This window comes from Camellia sinensis, chromosome 9, assembly GCF_055761805.1.
Source record: "Camellia sinensis isolate YWXY chromosome 9, ASM5576180v1, whole genome shotgun sequence".
Taxonomy (NCBI): domain Eukaryota; kingdom Viridiplantae; phylum Streptophyta; class Magnoliopsida; order Ericales; family Theaceae; genus Camellia; species Camellia sinensis.
In genome coordinates, this window is record NC_138969.1 from 97,246,324 (window position 1) to 97,273,510 (window position 27,187).

Below are 27,187 nucleotides of genomic sequence, written 5' to 3' on the forward strand. Positions count from 1 at the left end.
GACAAGAAGATGTTCACTACCTACAATGAGGCTGCAAATGGTGAACAACTTTTCATGGGAAATTCTTCTACTTCTACTGTGGCTGGACAAGGAAAAGTGATCTTGAAGATGACAACAGGGAAAGAACTGACCCTCAACAACGTACTACATGTACCTAACATCCGGAAGAATTTAGCTTCTGGTTCTTTGTTAAGTAAAAATGGTTTTAGGCTTGTCTTTGAGTCTGATAAAATTGTATTAACAAAGAGTGACATGTATGTTGGTAAGGGATACATGAGTGGTGGTCTCTTTAAACTAATGTAATGACAGTTGTACCAAAAGTTGCTATGAATGAGAATAACACATCTTTTGCTTATATTCTTGAGTCGATTTTATGGCATGGTAGATTAGGACATGTGAATTTTGATGCTTTGCGTAGATTAATTGGTTTAGATTATATACCAAAGTTTGAATTTAATCCTAATCATAAATGTGAAGTTCGTGTAGAAGCGAAACTAACTAAGGCTCCATTTAAATCTATTGAAAGAAAAACCGAACCTCTAGAATTAATTCATACAAATGTATGTGATCTTAAATTTGTTCAAACTAGAGGAGGCAAAAAGTATTTCATAACATTTATCGATGATTGCACAAGATATTGTTATGTTTATTTACTTAGAAGTAAAGATGAAGCCTTAGAAATGTTTAAACTCTACAAAACAGAAATTGAAAATCAACTTGGTAAAACCATTAAAATGGTTAGAAGTGATAGGGGTGGTAAATATGATGCACCATTAAATGAATTTTGTGCACAACATGGCATTATTCACCAGACTACAGCACCTTATTCTCCACAGCAAAATAGAATTGCTGAAAGGAAGAATAGAACCCTAAAAGAAATGATGAATGCCATGTTACTAAGTTCAGGCTTACCACAGAACTTGTGGGAGGAAGCAATATTGTCTGCTAATTATGTTCTTAACAAAATACCCCACAAGAAAACCAACAACACTTTTTATGAATTATGAAAAGGTCGGCCGCCTTCCTACAAATACTTAAAAGTGTGGGGGTGTTTGGCAAAAGTTGAAGTTCCTGTTCTTAAAAAGACTAAGATTGGACCAAAAACAGTACATTGTATGTTTATTGGTTATGCGCAGAATAGTAGTGCATATCAGTTTCTGACTTATAAATCAGAAATACCGGATATAAATGTGAACACTATTATAGAGTCAAGGAATGCTGTGTTTTTTGAACATGTCTTTCCTTACAAGAAAGGCAAGGAATTAAGTTCACGGAAAAGAACTTATGATTGTACACAAAGTCAAGAGGCTAATGACAATCAAACACAAGAGGCTAGTAATGGTGTCGACCAATAGGATTTAACTGATGATGAACCAAGACGAGGAAAGAGAGCGAGAACATCAAAATCCTTTGGTCCAGATTTTCTGATATCCCTGTTAGAAAATGAACCTCAAAGCTTTAAGGCAGCAATGACAGGTCCTGAAGCACCTTTGTGGAAAGAGGTTGTTAATAATGAAATTGAATCCATTATGCAAAATTATACTTAGAAATTGGTGGATCTTCCACCAGGTTCTAAACCTCTTGGATATAAATGGATATTCAAGAGAAAAATGAAAGCAGATGGTTCAATAGACAAGTATAAAGCAAGACTTGTAGTTAAAGGTTACAGACAAAAAGAAGGTCTGGACTATTTTGACACATATTCTCCTGTGACAAGAATAACATCCATTCGCATGCTTATTTCTATAGCAGCATTGTTTAATTTAGAAATACATCAAATGGATGTTAAGACAGCTTTCTTAAACGGTGATCTAAATGAAGAGATCTATATGGAGCAACCCGAAGGGTTTGTAGTGTCGGGGCAAGAAAAGAAAGTTTGTCGGCCGGTAAAGTCTCTTTATGGATTAAAACAAGCACCTAAGCAATGGCATGAAAAATTTGATCATGCAATGCTTACTAATGGGTTTAAGATAAACGAATGTGACAAATGCGTCTATGTTAAAAACACTGACCAAGGATATGTCATAGTTTGTCTTTATGTAGATGACATGCTTATCATTGGAAGCAGTCAAAACATGATCAAATCAACTAAGCAAATGCTTAACAAAAGATTTAATATGAAAAATATGGGGGTCGCAGATATTATATTAGGAATGAAAATTACTAAAACATCTGACGGATATGCATTATCTCAATCACATTATATTGAGAAAATTCTTGGTAAATTTATCAAGGATGATACAAATGTAGCAAGAACACCTATAGACATTAGTCTTTATTTATCGAAAAATAAAGGTGATGCGGTGTCTCAATTAATATACTCCCAAATCATTAGAAGCCTAATGTACCTAATGAATTGTACTCATCCTGATATAGCTTATGCTATCAATAAATTGAGTAGGTACACTAGTAACCCCGGAGAAGACCATTGGAAAGCGATCATTCGGGTTCTTAGATATCTAAGATTCACCCGTGATCATGGTTTGAACTTTACTCGATATCTAGCAGTACTCGAAGGTTATTGTGATGCAAATTGGATACCGGATACTAAAGATTCAAAATCCACAAGTGGATATGTCTTTACCCTAGGAAGCGCTGCTGTTTCTTGAAAATTCACGAAACAAACATGCATTGCGCGATCCATAATGGAATCCGAGTTCATTGCTTTAGACAAAGCAGGAGAAGAAGCAGAATGGCTTCGTCACTTCTTAGAAGACATTCCAATGTGGCCAAAACCTGTGCTAGCTATTTGCATTAATTGTGATAGTCAATCTGCAATAGGCAGGGCACAGAATCACATGTATAACGGTAAGTCACGACATATTCGTCGTCGACATAATACCGTAAGGCAATTGTTAATGGAATAATCTCAATAGATTATATAAAATCTAAAGATAATATGGCGGATCCGTTAACAAAATGTTTGACAAAAGAGCTAGTGTATAGTTCATCGAAGGGGATGGGATTAAAGCCTATTACATAAGAGTCGTCATAATGGTAACCCTACTTATATGACTGGAGATCCCAAGAATTAAGTTCAAAGGAACAACTAAGTTATGTGTGGCTCGCTAGAAATCACCAAGGGATTAAAATTCCTTACACATTCCTATAGTGAGAGTGATATCTGCAACATGTGTTGTCTGCAGGGGTATAAGGATAAGCTTAGCTTTTAATAATTACTTATATCTTGATTGAGGCATAAAATCAAGACAAGTATAAGGAGATACTCACAATAAGAATCACCTATATGAGTGTCGAACTGGGGCCGGTTCTATGAGAATGAAGGGGTTAAATTCTCTAGAAACACTCATGAAAACCAGGAGCGTTCAAGGCCAAAATGAACACAACAGTGAGAATCACGATGTGTTAGAAAATATTTTGTGTGAAATCTATTGTCTTGGCTTACACAAATGGCTGAACAATTCAAGACATCGCGTCCATTGATTAGTTAGTAAGTCCGATAGGTTATCACTAGAGAAGGTTTAAGGCTGAAAGCTACCTATCCTGATGCAAGATATTTTCGACTTATACTATTTCGATAAAGTATGCATATTGTTGCATTTTCGTTGTCATCAAATTCCATTCATGTGGGGGATTGTTGGAAATGGTTATAAAATTCTGGGTAAAACCAGAATTTTTTCCTAAGTTTGGTCTATTATTTAAATGGGACCCAAGCGTCGTTTTTCGCGGGTCAAAGTGGTAACGCGTTCTATGCCGCGTTGTGATTCACGTGGTATATTTGGTTACTCAAAATCATTACCGAGTGAATGAAAAATTGAAGCCAAAGTATGCTTCATGGAAATGGAGTTTTGGTGAAAAATCATTAAAGGTTTGAATAAGGGTTGTCCCACATTGATTTGGTGAAAAGTTTTGAATGGGTTTATAAGGCATGGGATTGGAACTTGGGGTGTGCCCCAACGGGTATCCAAGTGTTTTAGAGAGGGAGGTTATGGGCTAGTCCCATTGGACCCAAAAATCACCACGCGCGCGCCGCCGCCGCCGTCCATCTGTCCGGTCGGGTGGGCTGGGCTGGGCTGGGCCTGGGTGCGGGTGCGTGGTTGGACTTGTTCGGCCCAATACCTATCTTTTTGGGCCAAAAACATTTGAATTTAATTTTTTTTTTTTGGTAAAATAAAATCCATAATTCAAATAAACTGGTCCAGTTTTACTGTACACCTAAATAAGGTCCTTCCCGTTTTTTATCTGTTTGAATTTTGAACTCAACAGATTCAAATTTGTTTAATTCAAAACCAAACAGGTTTCATACCTATTCAAATAGGTTTGCACCTGTTTAATTCAAAACCTGCAGCCACCACTACATCTATAAATAGGACAGCCCTCATTTGATGTTTAACATATTCATAAAATTCGTACTTCACCTCTGCAAATTTATTCTTCATTTTATTGCATTTAATTTTTGTGAGAAAGAGTATAAACACTTAGTGTGTTCGTGGGCAAACAATTTGTAGTGCTGCTATTATTTTTAGTTGATCATTTCATCCTGGGAAATAGACGTTCATATTCTAAAAGCACCGAGGAGAGAGCGAATCTGTTTTAAGGACACAGTGTCAAACACTGGACTTGATCAGATATTTATTAGATGAAATTAATCAAGTAAGTTGTTCAATTTATTATTCTGTTTTATTTGTTTATTAAATCAGATTTTAATTTTATTTTTGTAACAAAATAAAATCTTTTTTTATTTATTTATTTATTTCTAGTTTGATTTTTGTAATCAAACAAATCCTCTCATTTCTTTTATTTCTTTATATTCTTGTTATTGTTTAGTACATAACAAAATTTAATCTATTTAAATACAGCAAAAATTATCCAACAACTACTCCACGAAGAAAAAGCCCCAACACTGTGACTACTAATGGGGAATAACCACTGCTAGTTTTTGGACTACTTTAAAACAACTTTTGATTAATTATTGGTTCCATTCAAATATCAAAAACAGAAAAACAAAACAAAAGGCTTTATGGAACAACAAAGACCAATAAAGATGACAACTTTCCTCCCTATGATGAAATAAAGACAAATAATTTCAAAGTTTAAAAGTTAACCCAAAAAAATGTATATATATGCATGTATAGGAACAGATGTATACTGGACTTCTGATAGCATGAAAATATGGCGGTAAACTTTGTTGAAGATATTGCAATAGGCTTTAAATTTTAGAATAAGAATGAAACAGAGCAATAAAAGTGTTATTTTTGTATTTTTAGCAATAAAATTAAGCATTTAATCATGAATTTCTTTTCTTTTTCTTTTTTTTGGGACTAAAATTTGTGCCTAAAAAATTAAACCATTTAGGAGCAATTATGAGTACATGCCGTGGACCAAACTTATTCACCAAAAATTCGATTTCAACTTTCTGTAATAAATTTATCATTGTAGCTTATTTTAAAAATACAATTCAACAACTTACACTTTTTACATCATATTTAAATAGAATATTATTAGGAATTATGAAAAAAATATTACGAAAATAATATAATACTAGGGATCATGAAAAAAATATCATAAAATGTATCATGAAGATTTTTTATCATTCGATTAGTGTGTAATGTTTTATTATATGTGTAATATAAAGATGAAGAATCTTTTATGATTATCTTCATAATATTATTCTCATAACCCTAGCATTACTCGAAATGAATAATACTACAATCATGAAATGCATCATAAAGATTTTTCATCCTTTGATTAGCATGTAGTGTTTTATTGTATGTGTAATCCAAATATGAAGAATCTTTCATGATGATCTTCATGATATTTTTTTCATAATCCCTAGCATTACTTGAAATGAATAATACTAGGATCGTGAAAAAAATATCATGAAATGCATCATGAAGACTTTTCATCATTTGATTAGTGTGTGATGTTTTATTATATGTGTAATCCAAAGGTGAAAAATCTTTTATAATCATTTTTACGATATTTTTTTCATAATCCTAGCATTACTCAAAATGAATAATAATAGGGATCATGAAAAACAAATTATGACATGCGTCATGAAGATTTTTCATCCTTTGATTAGTGTGTGGTGTTTTATTATATGTGTAATTCAAAAATAGAGAATTTTTCATAATCATCTTCATAATATTTTTTTTCATAATTCATAGTATTATTCATTATTCATTTCGATATAAACTACCACAGATAAATTAAAAATAAATCAAAACTCTTCAACAAAAATCAAAATATCCCAATAATTTATCACTTTCATAAATTTATTGTTATTATTACCAGTATTAAATAATTATTCCACAAAATACAAAATACGTCTAAAAATTCTCAAGATTTGGTCCCTATAATTTCTTTTGAGTTTCATTTTGCAACACATTTAACCTCAAATTTTTACAATGTATCAATTAAGGACAACCAATCTAACTTTCAAAATCAGATTTTAAGTTTTCAATTCGTATTTTTTTACTTTTAGTACATTTTTTTTTATTTTTTGGTCAAATTTTTTATTTTTTAAATGCATCTTTGAATTAATCTTTAAAAAAATTTAATAAATACATAGATGCATCTAAAAAATAAAAAATAAAAAATGACAATATTAAAAACATTCACTAAAAATAAAAATAAAAATACAAAGTAAATACCCAAAATTTAATTTTAAAAACTGAATAACCAAACCAAATCCAATCAAATTAAATCATAAATCCCATCAAATAAAATCGGCTAACTAATAGTAACACATAGTACTAAAATCCGCATGTCTTGCACATGACCCACTTTCAAGGGAAATCATGTAATTTTACACCATTTTGCACTTGGCCTATACATTTATGCAAAATAGGAGAAATTAACCCTCTGTGGTAATTTAAAAAATTATTACATGTGTATAAAAAAAAAATTATAATTTTAATTATTAATATTTATAAAGACACGACATGATATGATTCTCACTCTATATGATGACTGGAGAATCTATATACCTCAATAAAAAATTTGAGTTTTGACTTACTTTCCCTCTAATGTAAAAATAAAAATTAAAAAATTTACTTGTGTGAATTGCATATAACCAAATTTTTAAAAATTATAATAATGAGATTTACAATATTACATGTGGATATAATGAAAATAATGAAATCATGCATGTAATAATAATAATAATAATATGAAGAAAATGAGTTTAGGAATCCATGTTTAATAGAGAGATATAAAAAGATGAGAGATATACATAATGTGATTACCTTGGGAGCAATCACAGAGAAGTCCATTGTAGAAACCTTTCAAGCTTTTAGTACTCTTTTTCTTCAGAGCGCAAATGTGACAAACTGAGTTTTAGGCCTCGCTTTGAGTGATTACGAGATCGAACACTTAGCTATATATATGTATATATACATGCTAGCCATCCTTCAAAAATGGAAATAAATCTTGGTTGAGATGCCAAGGACAACTTATGATGTGATTATATTTTATGCCTAATTTGATAAGGTTTGTTTTATTTTATTGTTTTGTAAATGTTAAAAAATATAGGGCAAATTTTATTTTAGGCCACTCCGGTTTGAGCACAAATCACTTTATTTTCCTATGGTTTAAATATAGTAAAAAAAAACTCTCATATGATTTTGGACTGAACTATATCCGTTAATACTGTTATTTATAGATATAAAATAAATTTAATACCATCAAACTCTGTACCTTTTTTTATTATTTTCTTTCTTTCTCTTCTCTCATACACATAATTTACAATGTCTAACATTAATTCAATTAAATTATAATTAATTATAAATTCATAATTATTTATTATAATTTTTTTTATCTTTTTATTCTAAGTTTAATTTAATTATATTTTATATCACAATTAATCCTAAAAATTTAATTATTTATTGTAATTCCTAACTTTGAATCTAATTTAAATTTAATTATATTTTAGTTCACAATTAATCCTAAATTCTAAGGGTTTGTTTGGCTTCAACTTTTTGGCTAAAAAAATCACAAAAGACAAAATAGGTTAAATAAGTCAATAAGACAAAATGTCAAATCCAAATAATAAATATTTCACTTTTTCACTTACAAAAGTCAAAAAATCCAAAAACAAAAAAAAAAAAATCAAACCAAACAAACTTTTAGTCCTAGGTTAAAATAGTCAAAAAGTAAAAAAAAAAAAAAAATCAACTAAAAGAGCCTATTGCCAAACAACGACTTAATTATTTATTGTAATTCTTAGCATGTTAATCTAATTTTGATTTAAATATATTTTAGATTAATACTTAATTATTATTTCTTTTATATTTTATTTAATTATATTTTAAATCAATCTTTAATTATATTTCATATTTTAGATCAATCTTTAATTATATTTTAATTTATTTTATTTTAATTAACATATCAATCTAATTTTAGGTTTGGAGGAAATGTGAATAAAATTAACTTTTTGTTGTATTAATTTCACTTTATTTTTTTTAAATGCCAAATATACTCTAAAAATTAGTATGTATGATATGCCTTCCATTAGTTTGGACAAAAAACAAACGATTACACTTTTTTACTATAAAATCATATGGCGTCTTTCTAATTATATTAGAACTACAGGGGTAAAGTGCACCACCACCAAATTACGAGGGATAAAATAAATTTAACCTATATATATATATATATATATATATTTTTTAAAACAAAATCTAAATTTATAGAGGGAAAGTGTATTTTAAAATTGCAAGAATATACCTTCGTTTGGACAACTACTAAAAAAGATTTGAGAAATATATAGTGCTTGCTTGTTTTCATTTTTCAAAAAATATTTTTTAGAAAATTTTATTTTCTTAATTTTCGTATTTTTTTATTTTTACTGAATTCTTTTAATAGTTTAAGAAATTTTTTTACTTTTTAGACACACCTAACATAAATACACCTAAAAAGTAAAAAAAATTGTAAATTTTTTTTTTAAAAATTCAATAAATATCAAAAATATAAAAAAAATACAAGAATTCAGTACATTTTTTGTATTTCTATGTATTTATTAATTTTTTAAAATATTTTTTCACAAATTTTTTACTTTTTGGATACATCTAACTAAGATGCATCTAAAAAAGTAAAAAAAATGTTTAAAATCTAAAAAATATTCACTAAAAACAAAAGAATACGAAAGTCAAAAAACTCAGTTTTTAAAAAACTTAATTCAGAAAATTCAAACCAAACACACTGATATATCTCTAGTGCCAACTAATAATTCTATAATGCGTTAAATTATTTTTTAGGACAATTATAAAAAAATAAAAAATAAAATCAGAATTTGGTCCCCCTTACAAAATAAATCCTAAATTTTAATTTTATCAATTGAAACCCTAATATTTTGATTTATATATAATCTAAATTATTTGTCTATTTTTATTAAGTAAAACTAAAGGAAAAAAAGAATATTTTAGTTATTAAATTCAATATAAATATATATAAAATGTCGAAAATATAATTTTCGTTAAGTTTAATAACTAAAACACTTATTTTTCTGTTAATTTTATTTTTAAAAAATAGATAAATAATTTAAATTAAAAACAAATCAAAAATTTAAGATTTAAATTCACAAAATTAAAAACTTAAGATCTTTTTTTAAGGGTCGAACTGGTTTTTTTTTTTTTAAAGAAAAAATATCCCTTCTTTTTTTTTTTTTTTTGAACCCTGGAAACGCCCAACCTAGCCCTAGCCTCTGTGAGGAGAGCCGGGAAGCATGATGTGACCTACTGACCTAAGAGTAATTTTAATTATATTTTTTATTTTTTATTAGTTAAAATATAAAAAGATAATTTTTTATTTTGTCTAATTCTTTTTTATTTATGTACTCTAACATTATTTTTTATTTTATCAATTTATACACATAAACTGTTTAAAGAGTCTCTTAATACTCTTCAAATATAGCTAATTTTGAAAAAAATTTGTTAAAAAAATTATTATAATAATTAGCACTCGTTTAAATTATTATAATAGTTAGCACTCGTTTAAAAAATTAGTACAACTTTTGATTTAGGAGTTGTTTGGGATGTCCTAAATAAGTGTACTTTTTATTTTTTTGAACTAAAAAATTGAGGAAGAAAATATGGATGTTTGAGTTAACTTTTTGACTTTTTAAGAAAAAATGTGTAATAAAAAATTGTAAAAATTGATTTGTAGAAAAAATTAGGATTGAGAGTTGTGCAGCCTTAATTGTTAACTTTTGATGAATAGTGTTAACTTTTTAATTTTTTGAATAATTTTTTAACTTTTTTACAATATGTCAAACTTGACCTTAATTATTGGCTCCACTCAAATATCAAAAACAAACAAAATGCCTTATGGAACAACAAAGACCAATAAAGATGACAAGTTCCCTCCCTATGATGAAATAAAGACAAATAATTTCAAAATTTAAAACTTAACCTAAAAAAAAATTTTTTTGTATATATATGCATGTATAGGAACAGATGTATACTGGACTTTTGTGTTGGAGAAAAATGGTTGAATAAGAAATTGCCTCATAAATGTGTATATAACTCACACATTTAAGGCTCATCAGTTTTAAAAAATTAATTGGGCAGTTTTGCTAGCATTAGTTGCCAGCCTTGATGGCTAGAGGCTCCTCCCCTCTCCCCCATGGTGTATAAAAGGAGGCCCTATTCCTTGAAAAGATATATAGAATTTTTCCTTAACTTCCATACACTATCAGTCTACTTCTCCTATAATTTTCTTCCTGAGAGAAAGTGCTGACTTGTCCGTTCGCTAAGCTAATCAGAAGGTGCTTCTGTTGTAGCTGGTAAAAATCGTCGTATCCTGGGAAATAGACGCCGGCGTACCTCCAGCACCCAACGGTGAGGCGGCGAATCTATTTTAAAGAGACTGTGGTATCACACAGGTTTCGGTTTGCTTCCTTTAACCATTTTATATTTTATCTGTATTTTATTCAGCATGTTATTTTTCCTAGGATTGAAGGTTTGTTTTGTTCATCTCATAATTTTGCGATATGCAATGTGAAATTATATAATGTGAGTAGTTTTTCCCAACAAGCTTAAAATAGATTCACCGTTTATCATAGAATTAGATTAATAGATTCATAGGTGTGTGTAATAATTTTGTATGTAATTGGCCACTGGTAGTACTAGCGAGTTAATTGGTTTATTAGATGCATATACTGTCACGACCCAAACCCGGCCCTATGGGTTTAGCACCGTAACCGGCCAATAATCCGAGATTACCGAAGGCCTGCAGAACAGTAATACAGTAAAACAGAGTACAGGGCCTGGCGGAAGCCAATACAGTAAATAAATAATGTCCATTGAGCTGTGACAGTCTATATGAAAAAGACTTTCATACGTGTATATATAACTAGTACAGAACAGTATGTACAATATTTACAATCATTCAGACTAGGGACTCAACCCTATATAACAGTACGGTAAACATTCAGTCTATACAAAACAGTGGGACGGTACAGAAGGGGGAATTGTAAAACACCCCTAAGCCTTAACACGATAGGCACGGAACCTCGCAGTGAGGCACAGTAGTTGGCTTGACAAAACTGGAGTTACCCTGACGCTCCTAGCCGCGGTCTGGTGCCTGTACACCTACATATATATATGAGCAGTGAGCTAAAGCCCAGTGAATAACATAATGCGTAGAGAGGTTAAAGAATGAATGTCCTTACAGTTATTTATTAGTTTGTTTGCTAGTACGCTCCCCTTCAATCACTACTTTGCCAAAAGCAAAGAAAAGCTAAGGAAGGTTTTGTTGTATTTTGTTGCTAACTCTTTATTGCAGGAATACCTATGGAAAGGGGAAAAATGATTAATTTGGACTAAATATTTGAAGCAATTGTTTGCTTGAGTGTTCATTTGTGGTTATTCACCAATATGTAAAGCACGTTTTATTTGCTTGTAATTATTACAGCAATTTTGTTGTAATTGCTTGTATAGTTTGGAACTTGGTGTGTTTAACCTAGTTCATCCCTTGAAAAATTTAATTCTTAAAGTTGTTTCCCATGGACTAGGAGTCAACATGCTCTTGAAAGTTTTGTCTAATGTTAACTGGGTTTTAAGTGGGACCGGTGTGACCCCTCCAGTCTTCCTGGAAACTTTCCTGACCATGTTTGATTCTAGGTTGCGTGGTGAGACTAGTTTTGAATTAAATTTCCAATTGTGGAATTTTCTAGTGTTAAGTTTGATTTCTAGAAATACAGAATAGTGAAAATTCTGCTGTAATTTTTCAGAAATGGCAACTGCCTCTGATGCTGCTACTACTACTGCTAATGTTGGTGGGGATCCGAACCCCGGGGCGACTAGCTTGCCAACCCCTGCTGTAACCTCTGTGGTCAATCCTCCTGTTACTACTCCGGTTGTTCTGGGAGGACCGCTCAATCATCACGAGCGCCCGAAGAAATTCACGGGAGTGAATTTCAAGAGATGGCAGTAGAAGATACTGTTTTATTTGACTACTTTAAGCCTTGCGAGGTTTCTGAGTAAAGATGTACCAGCCGTAGAGGAGAATGAGCAAGATAAACAAAAGCTCATGGCTCTGGACGCTTGGAAACAAGCAGACTTCTTATGTCGGAATTATATTCTGGATGGCTTGGCGGATCTGCTTTTCAACGTGTTCTATGCCAAAAAATCGGCTAAGGAGTTGTGGGATGCCTTGGATAAAAAGTACAAGACCGAGGATGCTGGGGTAAAGAAATTTATCGTCAACCAGTTCCTAGACTTTAAGATGGTGGACTCTAAAACTGTCCTGAGTCAAGTCCAAGAGTTCCAAGTGATTATGCACGAGATATATGCAGAAGGGGATGGTCCTAAGTGAGTCATTCCAGGCAGCTGCTTTGATTGAGAAGCTGCCTAACGGCTGGAAAGACTTCAAGAACTACTTGAAGCACAAACGAAAGGAGATGACAGTCGAAGAGCTCGTTGTCAGGCTCCGGATTGAAGAGGACAACAGGAAGAAAGGAGGGAGTACCTCCACTGTCAAAGCCAACATGGTTGAGCATGGCGAGTCCTCGGGGGCGAGAAAAAAACCACCGACAAGCAAAAGCTCAAAGTTGGGGGCTAGAGGAGGAATCTCCAAAAGGCCAACCTACAAGCCAAAGGAGCCTACTTTTAGGTTCGATGGCAAATGCTTTAACTGTCGAAGTGACGAGCATCGGGCAGTTGATTGTTTGAAGAAGAAGCCCTACAGGAAAAACCCTCCCCAACACAAAAACCGAGTACATATGGCTGAAATAGAGGAATTGTCACACGATGCGGACGACATGCATCTGTCAGTCGTCGTGTCAGAAGTGAACATGGTGGGGTCAAACCCGAGGCAGTGGTGGGTGGACACTGGGGCCACTTGCCATATTTGTGCAGAGAAGAGAATGTTCACAACTTTCGAACCGGTTTCAAACGGGGAGAAGTTGTTTATGGAAAACTCTATAACCTCAGCTGTTAAGGGTAAAGGCAAGGTGATCCTAAAGATGACTTCAAGAAAAGAACTGACTTTGAATGATATCCTTTTTGTGCCGGACATTCGTAAGAACCTTGTCTCGGGGTCTCTCTTAAGCAAGCATGGCTTCCGCATGGTGTTTGAATCAGACAAGGTCGTGTTGACCAAGGGTGGGGTCTATGTGGGGAAGGGATATATGTCAGGTGGTATGTTTAAATTGAATGTAATGACACTTATCCCTAAAATTAATGAGAAAGCTTCTTCTTCTGCTTATATGCTTGAGTCCTCTAATTTATGGCATGGTAGATTGGGTCATGTAAATTTTGACTCTTTACATAGATTAATCAAGTTAGATCACATACCATCTTTCAAGATTAATCCACAACACAAGTGTGAAACTTGTGTAGAAGCAAAATTGACAAGGTCTTCTTTTTATTCTATTGAAAGAAGTACCCAGCCTTTGGGTTTAGTGTATAGTGATGTGTGTGACTTGAAAGTTGTACAATCACGTGGTGGCAACAAGTACTTCATCACTTTTGTTGATGATTGCACTAAATACTGTTATGTGTATTTGCTTAAAAGCAAAGACGAGGCTATTGATAAATTTATTCTTTTTAAGAATGAAGTTGAGAATCAATTAAGCCGAAAAATCAAGGCATTGAGAAGTGATCGTGGTGGTGAGTATGAATCCCCGTTTGCCGAGACTTGTGCTCAATTTGGGATTATTCACCAAACCACAGCGCCTTATTCGCCTCAGTCAAATGGTGTTGCTGAGCGGAAGAACAGGACGCTGAAAGAGATGATGAATGCAATGTTGATAAGTTCTGGGTTGCCACAGAACTTATGGGAGGAAGCAATTCTCTCCGCGAATTATATTCTTAATAGAATACCACGGAAGAAAGTGGACAAGACTCCATATGAGTTGTGGAAAGGTCACAAGCTTTCATATAAATACCTAAGAATGTGGGAGTATCTTGCAAAAGTGGCGGTACCAATACCCAAGCGGGTTAGGATAGGTCCGAAAACCGTGGACTGTATTTTCATTGGTTATGTACAAAATAGTAGTGCATATAGATTTCTTGTGCACAAGTCTGATATTTCAGATATACACAAGAATACTATCATGGAATCTAGAAGTGCATCTTTCTTTGAAAATGTATTTCCGTGTCGTCCCCAAGACAGGGTTCCAAGTTCCATGAAAGAAATAGATGATCACGAAGACGATCACATAGATGATCACATGGATGATCAAACAGCTGATCAAATAACTGATGAAGTAGATGATCAAGCTGATGAAGTAGATGAGCCAAGAAGGGGTAAAAGGGCTAGAACCACAAAGTCTTTTGGTCTAGACTTCTTGACTTATATGTTAGAGGGAGAGCCTCAAACGTTTCATGAAGCTGTGACTTCACCTGAAAGTCCTTTATGGAAAGAAGCAATTAAGAGTGAGATTGACTCCATCTTACAGAACCATACTTGGGAGTTGGTTGATCTACCCCCAGGCAGTAAGGCCTTGGGGAGTAAGTGGATCTTTCGAAGAAAGATGAAAGCCGATGGGTTAATTGACAAATATAAAGCTCGGCTAGTTATCAACGGATACAGACAGCGAGAAGGCCTGGATTACTTTGATACGTATTCACCTGTGACAAGGATTACATCCATTCGCATGGTGATTGCAATAGCAGCTTTACATGGTTTAGAAATACATCAGATGGATGTAAAGACAGCTTTCTTAAATGGAGATTTAGATGAAGAAATCTACTTGGAGCAACCCGAGGGGTTTTCAGCTCCAGAAAAAAGTAAGAAAGTCTGTAAGCTTGTCAAGTCATTGTATGGTTTGAAGCAAGCTCCCAAACAATGGCATGAGAAGTTTGACAATGCTATGTTGTCAAATGGGTTTCGAATCAATGAGTGTGATAAGTGCGTATATGTTAAAGACACTGACAAAGGTTATGTCATTCTATGTCTATACGCTGATGACATATTCATTATTGGTAGCAATGATGAAATGATTAAAGCTACCAAAAGATTTTTAAACTCTAAGTTTGACATAAAGGATATGGGCCTTGCAGATGTCATTCTGGGTGTTAAGATCACCAGAACATCTGGTGGTATTGTACTTTCTCAAGCTCATTATGTTAATAAGATACTTGAGAAATTTGGAAAGTCAGATACAAGTATGTTTAGGACACCGGTAGACTTAAGTCTATATTTGACCAAGAATAATGGGGAGAGTGTCTCTCAACTAGAATATTCTCGGGTCATTGGGAGTTTGATGTATTTGATGAGTTGTACAAGGCCGGATATCGCCTACGCTGTTAATAAGCTGAGTAGATACACGAGTAATCCTAATGCTACTCATTAGAAGGGCATTATGTGGGTGTTGGGGTATATCCGTTACACCCTGGATTATGGGCTGCATTATACCAGATACCCAGTGGTACTAGAAGGGTATAGTGATGCAAATTGGATATCTAATATAAAAGATTCCAAATCCACTAGTGGTTATGTGTTTACCCTCGGAGGGGCAGCCGTGTATTGGAAATCTGCCAAGCAAACGTGTATCTCAGGATCAACGATGGAATCTGAGTTTATTGCTTTAGATAAAGCAACTGAAGAAGCTGAATGGCTTCGCCAGTTTGTTAAGGATATTTCACGTTGGCCGAAACCTGTGCCAGTTATCAGTATTCATTGCGATAGCCAATCAGCGATTGGTCGGGCACAGAGTAATATGTATAATGGAAAGTCTAGACATATCCGTCGTAGACATAATTCCATACGACAACTACTCTCCAATGGAGTTGTCTCTCTAGACTATGTCAAGTCTAAGGATAACATTGCGGATCCGCTAACCAAAGGGTTAACTTGAGAGTTAGTAGAAAAGTCGTCAAGAAGAATGGGGTTAAGGCCTTTAGTTACCGGAACGGAAAACCCAACGTAGTTGACTGGAGATCCCAAGATCTAGGTTCAAAGGGACAACCTAACTTCAGGTAACGGGTGAGTCACTGAAGAGGTAAATCCTCTTGCGCATTCCTTTATACAGTGATGCCCTGTGGGGGTGGAAGGTTAAGCTAATACTTTTAATGACCTTAGTGATGTGGTATAATGAAATACCGTATCTAGGTCACCTATGTGAGTGCGAAGTGGGGCCGCTTCTTTAAGAATTGCCAAGGCCGAATTCTTTAAAAACACTCACAGAACTAGGCTAGTGTTCCAGGGTTATACCAGATACACCAGTGAGAACAAGAACAATGGTTGGACTAACTCCTGTGTGAGGTCTATTGTCTCGATTTACATAAACGGCAGAACAGTTCAAGACATCACGTTCACTGGTCAGCCAGTAAATCCGATAGGCTTTCACTACGAAAGGTTCAAGGCCAACAGCTACCTTTTCTGATGCAGGGTTAGTCTATGTGCTCTCTCTCTTTTCGAGTCTTTGTTGATAAACGTTGAGCGTTTGCTGTATTCGGTCAATTTTTATTCATGTGAGGGATTGTTGGAGAAAAATGGTTGAATAAGAAATTGCCTCATAAATGTGTATATAACTCACACATTTAAGGCTCATCAGTTTTACAAAATTGATTGGGCAGTTTTGCTAGCATTAGTTGCCAGCCTTGATGGCTAGAGGCTCCTCCCCTCTCCTCCATGGTGTATAAAAGGAGGCCCTATTCCTTGAAAAGATATATAGAATTTTTCCTTGACATCCATACACTGTCAGTCTACTTCTCCTATAATTTTCTTCCTGAGAGAGAGTGTTGCCGTTGTCCGTTCGCTAAGCTAATCAGAAGGTGCTTCTGTTGTAGTTGATAAAAACCGTCGTATCCTGGGAAGTAGACGCCGGCGTACCTCCAGCACCCAATGGTGAGGCGGCGAATCAATTTTAAGGAGACTGTGGTATCACACAGGCTTCGGTTTGCTTCCTTTAACCATTTTATATTTTATCTGTATTTTATTCAGCATGTTATTTTTCCTAGGATTGAAAGTTTGTTTTGTTCATCTCATAATTTTGCGATATGCAATGTGAAATTATATAATGTGAGTAGTTTTTCCCAACAAGCTTAAAATACCATGCCATAAATTAGGGGACTCAAGCATATAAGCAGAAGAAGAAGCTTTCTCATTAATCTTAGGGATAAGTGTCATTACATTCAATTTAAGCATACCACCTGACATATATCCCTTCCCCACATAGACCCTGCCCTTGGTCAACACGACCTTGTCTGATTCAAACACCATGCGGAAGCCATGCTTGCTTAGGAGAGACCCGAGACAAGGTTCTTACGAATGTCCGGCACAAAAAGGACATCGTTCAAAGTCAATTCTTTTCCTGAAGTCATCTTTAGGATCACCTTACCTTTACCCTCAACAGCTGAGGTTGCAGAGTTTCCCATAAACAACTTCTCCCCATTTGAAACCGGTTCGAAAGTTGTGAACATTCTCTTATCTGCACAAATATGGCGAGTGGCCCCAGTGTCCACCCACCACTCCCTCGGGTTTGACCCCACCATGTTCACTTCTGACACGACGACTGACAGATGCATGTCGTCCACATCGTGTGGCAATTTCTCCATTTCAGCCATATGTGCCCGGGTTTTGTGTTGGAGAGGGTTTTTCCTATAGGGCTTCTTCTTCAGATAATCAACTGCCCGATGACCGTCACTTCCACAGTTGAAGCATTTGCCATCGAACCTAAAAGTAGGCTCCTTTGGCTTGTAGGCTGGCCTTTTGGAGATTCCTCCTCTAGCCCCTAACTTCGAGCTTTTGCCTGTCGGTGGTTTTTTCCTCGCCCCCGAGGACTCGCCATGCTTAACCACGTTGGCTTTGATAGTGGAGATACTCCCTCCTTTCTTCATGTTGTCCTCTTCAATCCGGAGCCTGACAACGAGCTCTTCGACTGTCATCTCTTTTCGTTTGTGCTTCAAGTAGTTCTTGAAGTCTTTCCAGCTGTTAGGCAGCTTCTTAATCAAAGCAGCTGCCTGGAATGACTCACTTAGGACCATCCCTTCTGCATGTATCTCGTGCAGAATCACTTGGAACTCTTGGACTTGACTCAGGACAGTTTTAGAGTCCACAATCTTGAAGTCCAGGAACTGGCTCACGAAAAATTTCTTTACCCCAGCATCCTCGGTCTTGTACTTTTTGTCCAAGGCATCCCACAACTCCTTAGCCGATTTCTTGGCATAGAACACGTTGAAAAGCGGATCCGCCAAGCCGTTCAGAATGTAATTCCGGCATAAGAAGTCTGCTTGTTTCCAAGCGTCCAGAGCCATGAGCTTTTGTTTATCTTGCTCATTCTCCTCTACGGCTGGTACATCTTCACTCAGAAAACCTCGCAAGGCTTAGAGTAGTCAAATAAAACAGCATCTTCTGCTGCCATCTCATGAAATTCACTCCCGTGAACTTCTCCGGGCGCTCGTGATAATTGAGCGGTCCTCCCGGAACAACCGGAGTAGTAACATGAGGATTGACCACAGAAGTCACAGCAGGGGTTGGCAAGCCAGTCGCCCTGGGATTCGGATCCCCACCAACATTAGCAGCAGCAGTAGCGGCATCAGAGACAGTTGCCATTTCTAAAAAATTACAACAGAATTTTCACTATTGGGTGCTGGAGGTACGCCGGCGTCTACTTCCCAAGATACGATGGTTTTTACCAGCTACAACAGAAGCACCTTTTGATTAGCTTAGCGAACGGACACTGGCAGCACTCTCTCTCAGGAAGAAAATTATAAGAGAAGTAGACTGATAGTGTATGGATGTCAAGGAAAAATTCTATATATCTTTTCAAGGAATAAGGCCTCCTTTTATACACCATGGGGGAGAGGGAGGAGCCTCTAGCCATCAAGGCTGGCAACGAATACTAGCAAAACTACCCAATTAATTTTGTAAAACTAATGAGCCTTAAATGTGTGAGTTATATAAACATTTATGAGGCAATTTCTTATTCAACCATTTTTCTGTTATCAATAGGGAAGAAGAGTTCCATTGGTGCAACGTTAATTCACTGTATTTTCTAATTAATTTATTAATTTATGGTGTACTGGTTCATGCCTTGTATTTCTAGATTTACATGCTTCTAGTTCACATGCTTCTAGTTTACAATATAAATTACATGTTCATTCGGGTTTAATTTTTAGTGTAATTTACATTTCTAGCATGTTTATTAGGTAGTAAATTTTCATGTAACTTGAATGTGTATATAACTCATACATTTAAGGCTCATCAGTTTTACAAAATTGATTAGGCAGTTTTACAAAATTGATTAGGCAGTTTTGCTAGCATTAGTTGCCAGCTTTGATGGCTAGAGGCTCCTCCCCTCTCCCCCACGGTGTATAAAAGGAGGCCCTATTCCTTGAAAAGATATATAGAATTTTTCCTTGACATTCATACACTGTCAGTCTACTTCTCCTATAATTTTCTTCCTGAGAGAGAGTATTGCCATTGTCTGTTCGCTAAACTAATCAGAAGGTGTTTCTATTGTAGCTGGTAAAAATCGTCATATCTTGGGAAGTAGACGCCGGCGTACCTCCAGCACCCAACGGTGAGGCGGCGAATCTATTTTAAGGAGACTGTGGTATCACACAGGTTTCGATTTGCTTTCTTTAACTATTTTATATTTTATCTGTATTTTATTCGGCATGCTATTTTCCTGGAATTGAAGGTTTGTTTTGTTTATCTCATAATTTTGCGATAAGCAATGTGAAATTATATAATGTGAGTAATTTTTCCCAACATTCTGATATCATGAAAATATGGCGGTAAACTTTGTTGAAGATATTGCAATAGATTTTAAATTTTAGAATAAGGATGAAACAGAACAATAAAAGTGTTATTTTTATATTTTTAGCAATAATATTAAGCATTTAATCATGAATTTCTTTTTCTTTTCTATTTTTTTTTTTGGACTAAAATTTGTGTCTCAAAAATTAAACCATTTAGGATCAACTATGAGTACATAACGTGGACCAAACTTATTTACCAAAAATTCTATTTCGACTTTCTGTAATAAATTTATCATTGTAACTTATTTTAAAAATATAATTCAACAACTTACACATTTTACATCATATTTAAATAGAGTATTGTTAGGAATTATAAAATATATATATATATATATTATGAAAATAATATAATAATAGGGATTATAAAAAAAAAATCATGAAATGCATCATGAAGATTTTTTATCATTTGATTAGTGTATGGTGTTTTATTATATGTGTAATTCAAAGGTGGAGAATTTTTCATGATTATCTCTATGATATTTTTTTCATAATCCCTAACATTACTCAAAATGAATAATACTATGATCATGAAAAAAAAATATCATCAAATGCATTATGAAAATTTTTCATCATTTGATTATTGTGTGATGTTTTATTATATGCGTAATACAAAGATAAAGAATCTTTTATGATTATCTTCATGATATTTTTCTCATATTCCCTAACATTACTCGAAATAAATAATACTAGGGATAAAAAATAAAATAAAAAAATCATGAATGCATCATGAAGATTTTTCATCATTTAATTAGTGTGTGGTGTTTTATTGTACGTGTAATTTAAAGATAGAGAATTTTTCATGATTATCTTCGTGATATTATTCTCATAATCCTAGCATTACTCGAAATGAATAATATTAGGATCATGAAAAAAAATCATGAAATGCATCATGAAGATTTTTCATCCTTTGATTAGCATGTGGTGTTTTATTGTATGTGTAATCCAAATATAGAAAATCTTTCATGATCATCTTCGTTATATTTTTTTTCATAATTCCTAGCATTATTACTTGAAATGAATAATACTAGGAACATGGAAAAAATATAATGAAATGCATCATGAAGACTTTTCATCATTTTATTAGTGTGTGATATTTTATTGTATGTGTAATCCAAAAGTGAAAAATCTTTCATAATCATCTTCATGATATTTTTTTTCATAATCCTAGCATTACTCAAAATGAATAATAATAGGGATCATGAAAAAAAAATATTATGAAATGCGTTATGAAGATTTTTTATTCTTTGATTAGTGTGTAGTGTTTTATTGTACGTGTAATCTAAAGATGGAAAATCTTTCATAATCATCTTCATAATATTTTTTTTCTTAATTCCTAGTATTACTCATTATTCATTTCGACATAAACTACTACAGATAAATTAAAAATAAATCAAAACTCTTCAACAAAAATCAAAATATCCCAATAATTTAACACTTTGATAAATTTATCGTTATTATTACCAGTATTAAATAATTATTCAACAAAATACAAATACATCTAAAAATTCTCAAAATTTGGTCCCCATAATTTCTTTTGAGTTTCATTTTGGTCTTTATTGGTTCAATTGCAACACATTTAACCTCAAATTTTTAAAATGTATCAATTAAGAATAACCAATCTAATTTTCAAAATCAGATTTTGAGCTTTCATCGTATTTTTTTTTACTTTTAGTACATTTTTTTAATATTTTGGTCAAATTTTTTTTTTAAATGCATCTTTGAATTAATCTTTAAAAAAAATAATAAATACATAGATGCATCTAAAAAATAAAAAATAAAAAATGGCCATAATATTAAAAACATTCACTAAAAATAAAAATAAAAATACAAAGTAAATACCCAAAATCTAATTTTAAAAACTAAATAATCAAACCAAACCTAAAATTACAAAAAAGCCATTTGGCAAGTGCTAAAAACGCAGCCCTAAAATTACAAATTAGGGCCTATGAAAAATAAATAAAAAAATAACTCTCTTATGTTGGGTAAGGGTATTTTGGTCATTTTAGTTTGATTTGACACCATAAATAAATATTAAACTAAAAAGCAAAAAGCCAGTTTTTTACCAACTTCCCAAATCACTTCCAAAAAAGCCAAAAAACTTGGTAAAAAGCCAAAAGCCAGCTTTTTACCAACTTCCCAAAACAACCCATAGTACAAAAATCCGCTTGTCTTGCACATGATCCTCTTTCGAGGGAAATCATGTAATTTTACACCATTTTGCACTTGGCCTATACATTCATGCAAAATAGGAGAAATTAACCCTCAATGGTAATTTAAAAAATTATTACATGTGTATAAAAAAAAATTATAATTAATATTCATAAAGACGTGACATGAGATGATTCTCACTCTATATAATGACTAGAGAATCTATATACCTCAATAAAAAAAGGATCATGCTACGTCGCTCGAAACTGAGCAAACCCTAATCCCCCAAATTTTTTTGTTTTTTGTTTTTTTTAGAAGCAGGGGAAGGAGGAGGAAGAGGAGGAGGAACTAGAGGGGGCCATCAAAATGGAAGGAGGCGGAGGCGGGACTGGGCAGAGGTGGAGGCGGGACTGGACAGAGGCTGCAACGGTGGGGCGGCTGGGCAGATGATCGGGGCTGGGCAGACGACCGACGGCGGCAACAGGCTAGGCGACGACGACGACGGGCTGGGCTCTCTTCTCTCTCTCTCTCTCTCTCTCTCTCTTTCTCTCTTCCCCTCTTCTTCTCTCTTTCTCTCTCTCTCCCTCCTGCGTTTCAGAGTCGAAATGGAAGAAGAAGAAGAAGAAAAAAAAAATGGCCAAAATGATGTCGTTTTGGCCATTAGGGAGATTCGGGGGGAAGAATTTCGGGGGACAAATCATTATTCAATAAAAAATTAGAGTTTTGACTTGCTTTCCCTCTAATGTAAGAATAAAAATTAAAAAATTTACTTGTGTGAATTGCATATAACCAAATTTTTAAAAATTATAATAATGAGATTTACAATATTACATGTGAATATAATGAAAATAATGAAATCATGCATGTAATAATAATAATAATATGAAGAAAATGAGTCTAGAAACCCATGTTTAATACAGAGATATAAAAAGTAATAATGATAGGTGGCCCGAAAAATCATGGCTCGAATGGCTCGAAACACGTAAAACGATGTCGTTTTGATACATTCGAGCCATTCGAGCCACAAAAATTCGGGCCACCAAACATTTTCTTATAAAAAGATAAGAGATATATGTAATGTGATTACCTTGGGAGCAATCACAAAGAAGTCCATTGTAGAAACCTTTCAAGCTTTTAGTACTCTTTTTCTTTAGAGCGCAGAGGTGACAAACTGAGTTTTAAGCCTCCCTTTGAGTGATTACGAGATCGAACACTTAGCTGTATATATGTATATATACATGCTAGCCATCCTTCAAAAATGGAAATAAATCTTGGTTGAGTTGTCAAGAACAAATTACGATGTGATTATATTTTATGCCTAATTTGATAAGGTTTGTTTTATTTTATTGTTTTGTAAATGTTAAAAAATATTGGGCAAATTTTATTTTAAGCCATTGTGGTTTGAGCACAAATCACTTTATTTTTCTATGGTTTAAATATAGTAAAAAAAAAACCGGAGATGATTGAGGGCCCGAGATTTCGGGGCTCGAATGCCCCGAAATTCCATTTCAAGTAAAAAAAAAAAAAAAAAAAGGAAAAAAGAAAGAAAAAAAAAAACAGTTTCCAAAAATGGAAATTAGGGGTATTAGGGGCAACTTTTTTAGGGCCACCAATCATTTTCCAAAAAAAACTCTCATATGATTTTGGATTGAACACTATCCGTTAATACTATTATTTATAGATGTAAAATAAATTTAATACCATCAAACTCTATACCTTTTTATTATTATTTTCTTTCTTTCTCTTCTCTCAAACCCATAATTTATCATGTCCAACATTAATTCAATTAAATTATAATTAATTATAAATTCTTAATTATTTATTATAATTTTTTTATCTTTTTATTCTAAGTTTAATTTAATTATATTTTACATCACAATTAATCCTAAATATTTAATTATTTATTGTAATTCCTAACTTTTTAATCTAATTTAAATTTAATTATATTTTAGTTCACAATTAATCCTAAATTCTTAGGGTTTGTTTGGCTTCAACTTTTTGGCCAAAAAAACACAAAAGACAAAATAGGCTAAATAAGTCAATAAAATAAAATATCACATCCAAATCATAATTATTTTATTTTTTCACTCACAAAAGTCAAAAAAGCTAAAAAAAATTCAAACCATACAAACTTTTAGTCTTAAGTTAAAATAGTCAAAAAGTAAAAAAAAAATCAACTAAAAGAGCCTATTGCCAAACAACGACTTAATTATTTATTGTAATTCTTAACATGTTAATCTAATTTTGATTTAAATATATTTTAGATTAATTCTTAGTTATTATTTCTTTTATATTTTATTTAATTATATTTTAAATCAATTTTTAATTATATTTTAATTAACATATTAATCTAATTTTAGGTTTGGAGGAAATGTGGGTAAAATTAACTTTTTGTTGTATTAATTTCACTTTATTTTTTAAAAATGTCAAATACACTCTAAAAAATAGTGGCCTTGTTTGGTTTGTGTTTCTCAAAAAATTTTAAGAAAAATTTTCTACAAATAAATTGAATAAAAAACTAACTATTGCACTTTTTTACTACAAAATCATATGGGGTCTTTCTAATTATATTAGAACTATAGGGATAAAGTGCACCATCACCAAATTATGAGGGACAAAATGAATTTAACCTATATATATATATATATATATTAAAAACAAAATCTAAATTTATAGAAGGAAAGTGTATTTTAAAATTACGAGAATATACCTTCGTTTTGACAATTACTAAAAAAGATTTGAGAAATATATCCCTAGTGTCAACTAATAATTCTATAATGCGTTAAATTATTTTTTAGGACAGTTAAAAAAAAGAAAATAATAAAAAATCAAAATTTGAGCCTCCTTATAAAATAAATCCTAAATTTTTAATTTTATCAATTGAAACCCTAATATTTTGATTTATATATAATCTAAATAATTTGTCTATTTTTATTAAGTAAAACTAAAGGAAAAAAAGAATATTTTAGTTATTAAATTTAATATAAATATATATAAAATGTCGAAAATATAATTTTCATTAAGTTTAATAACTAAAATTTCTATTTTTTTTATTGATTTTATTTTTTAAAAAATAGATAAATAATTTAAATTAAAATCAAATCAAAAATTTAAAATTTAAATTCACAAAATTAAAAACTTAAGACTTATCTTGTTTTAAGGACCTAACTGTTGTTGTTGTTGTTTTTTTTTTTTTTTTTTTTTTTTTTTTAAAAATTTCCCCCTTTTTTTTTCAACCCTAGAAACGCCTAACCTAAACCTAGCCCTAGCCTAGGGGAGGACGAGAGCGGGGAAGCATGATGTGACCTACTGACCTAAGAGTAATTTTAATTATATTTTTCATTTTTTATTAGTTAAAATATAAAAAGATAATTTTTTATTTTGTCTAATACTTTTTTATTTATTCTTTATTTTATCTATTTATACACACAAATTATTTAAAGAGTCTCTCAATGCTCTTCAAATATAGTCAACTTTGAAAAAATTTTGTTAACAAAATTATTATAATAGTTAGCACTCGTTTAAAGAGTCCTTGTAGAGGCTCTTCTTATTGGAGTATAGAACCCATTAACCATTGGAAAATGATACATTCCCATAGAGCTTTAAACAGAACTTTATACACTTGGTAATAAAAAAAATAAACAAATCAAAACATCATATCATATGGGACTCACCACCCCTTAGAACTGCATTAGAGTTCTTATTTTGGAACTCTAAAATATTTTTCATCATTTAATTAGTGTGTGGTGTTTTATTGTATGTGTGATTCAAATATAGAGAATCTTTCATAATCATCTCCATAATATTTTTTTGAGTGGTGATTTAGAGCACTAAATTTAAAACTCTAAAAACATCACTAATGAGGTAGCAATGTAAAAAAAAAAAATAAATAAATAAAACAAAGGCCAAACTATCACATCAGTGGTGGGGTCCACATGATGCCACATCATTAGTGGTGCATTAGTGGTGCTAAATTAGTGGTATGAAGCATTTTTCTATTTTTTTCATAATCCCTAATATTATTCATTATTCGTTTCGATATAAACTAACATGGATAAATTAAAAATAAATCAAAACTCTTCATCAAAAATCAAAATATCCCAATAATTTATCACTTTGATAAATTTATCCTTATTATTACCAATATTAAATAATTATTCCACAAAATACAAAATATATCTAAAAATTCTCAAACTACATCTAAAAATTCTCAAAATTTGGCCCCTATAATTTCTTTTGAGTTTCATTTTGATCCTTATTGCTTCAATTGCAACACATTTAACCTCAAATATTTACAATGTATCAATTAAGGACAACCAATCTAATTTTCAAAATCAAGATTTTGAGTTTTCAATTCGTATTTCTTTTACTTTTAGTACATTTTTTTAATATTTTGGTCAAATTTTTTATTTTTTAAATGCATCTCTGAATTAATCTTTAAAAAAAATTAATAAATACATAGATGCATCTAAAATATAAAAAATAAAAAATAACCATAATATTAAAAACATTCACTAGAAATAAAAATACAAATTAAATACCCAAAAACTAATTTTAAAAACTGAATAATGAAACCAAATCCAATTAAATTAAATCTTAAATCCTATCAAATAAAATCCACCAACAAATAACCCCACATATTGCACATGACCCACTTTCGAGGGAAATCATGTAATTTTACACCATTTTGCACTTCGCGTATACATTTATGCAAAATAGGAGAAATTAACCCTCGGTGGTAATATAAAAAATTATTACATATGTATAAATAAAATTTATAATTTTAATTATTAATATTCTTAAAGACACGACATGATATGATTCTCAGTCTATATGATGACTAGAGAATCTATATACCTCAATAA

The 27,187-nt window shown here is 32.3% G+C and overlaps 1 protein-coding gene across 1 annotated transcript; it reads right to left on the reverse strand.

The window, feature by feature from the left end:
• Positions 1 to 13,091: 13,091 nt before the first annotated feature.
• Positions 13,092 to 18,665, reverse strand: LOC145799640 (uncharacterized). Its single transcript, XM_082889240.1, has 2 exons — positions 17,929 to 18,665; positions 13,092 to 13,143 (listed from the first exon to the last, which is right to left on the reverse strand). The coding sequence occupies exons 1-2, from the start codon at positions 18,663 to 18,665 to the stop codon at positions 13,092 to 13,094; spliced, it is 789 nt and encodes a 262-aa protein (XP_082745366.1).
• Positions 18,666 to 27,187: the final 8,522 nt, after the last annotated feature.

Bases quoted from the DNA above. Each gene is read 5' to 3' on its own strand.
- LOC145799640 (XM_082889240.1), bottom strand. From the start codon at position 18,665: ATGGCTCTGGACGCTTGGAAACAAGCAGACTTCTTATGCCGGAATTAC. The intron at 13,144-17,928 runs GTCAGTCGTCGT...TTTTTCCTGTAG, and splicing joins GATGTGGACGACATGCATCT to GGCTTCTTCTTCAAACAATC.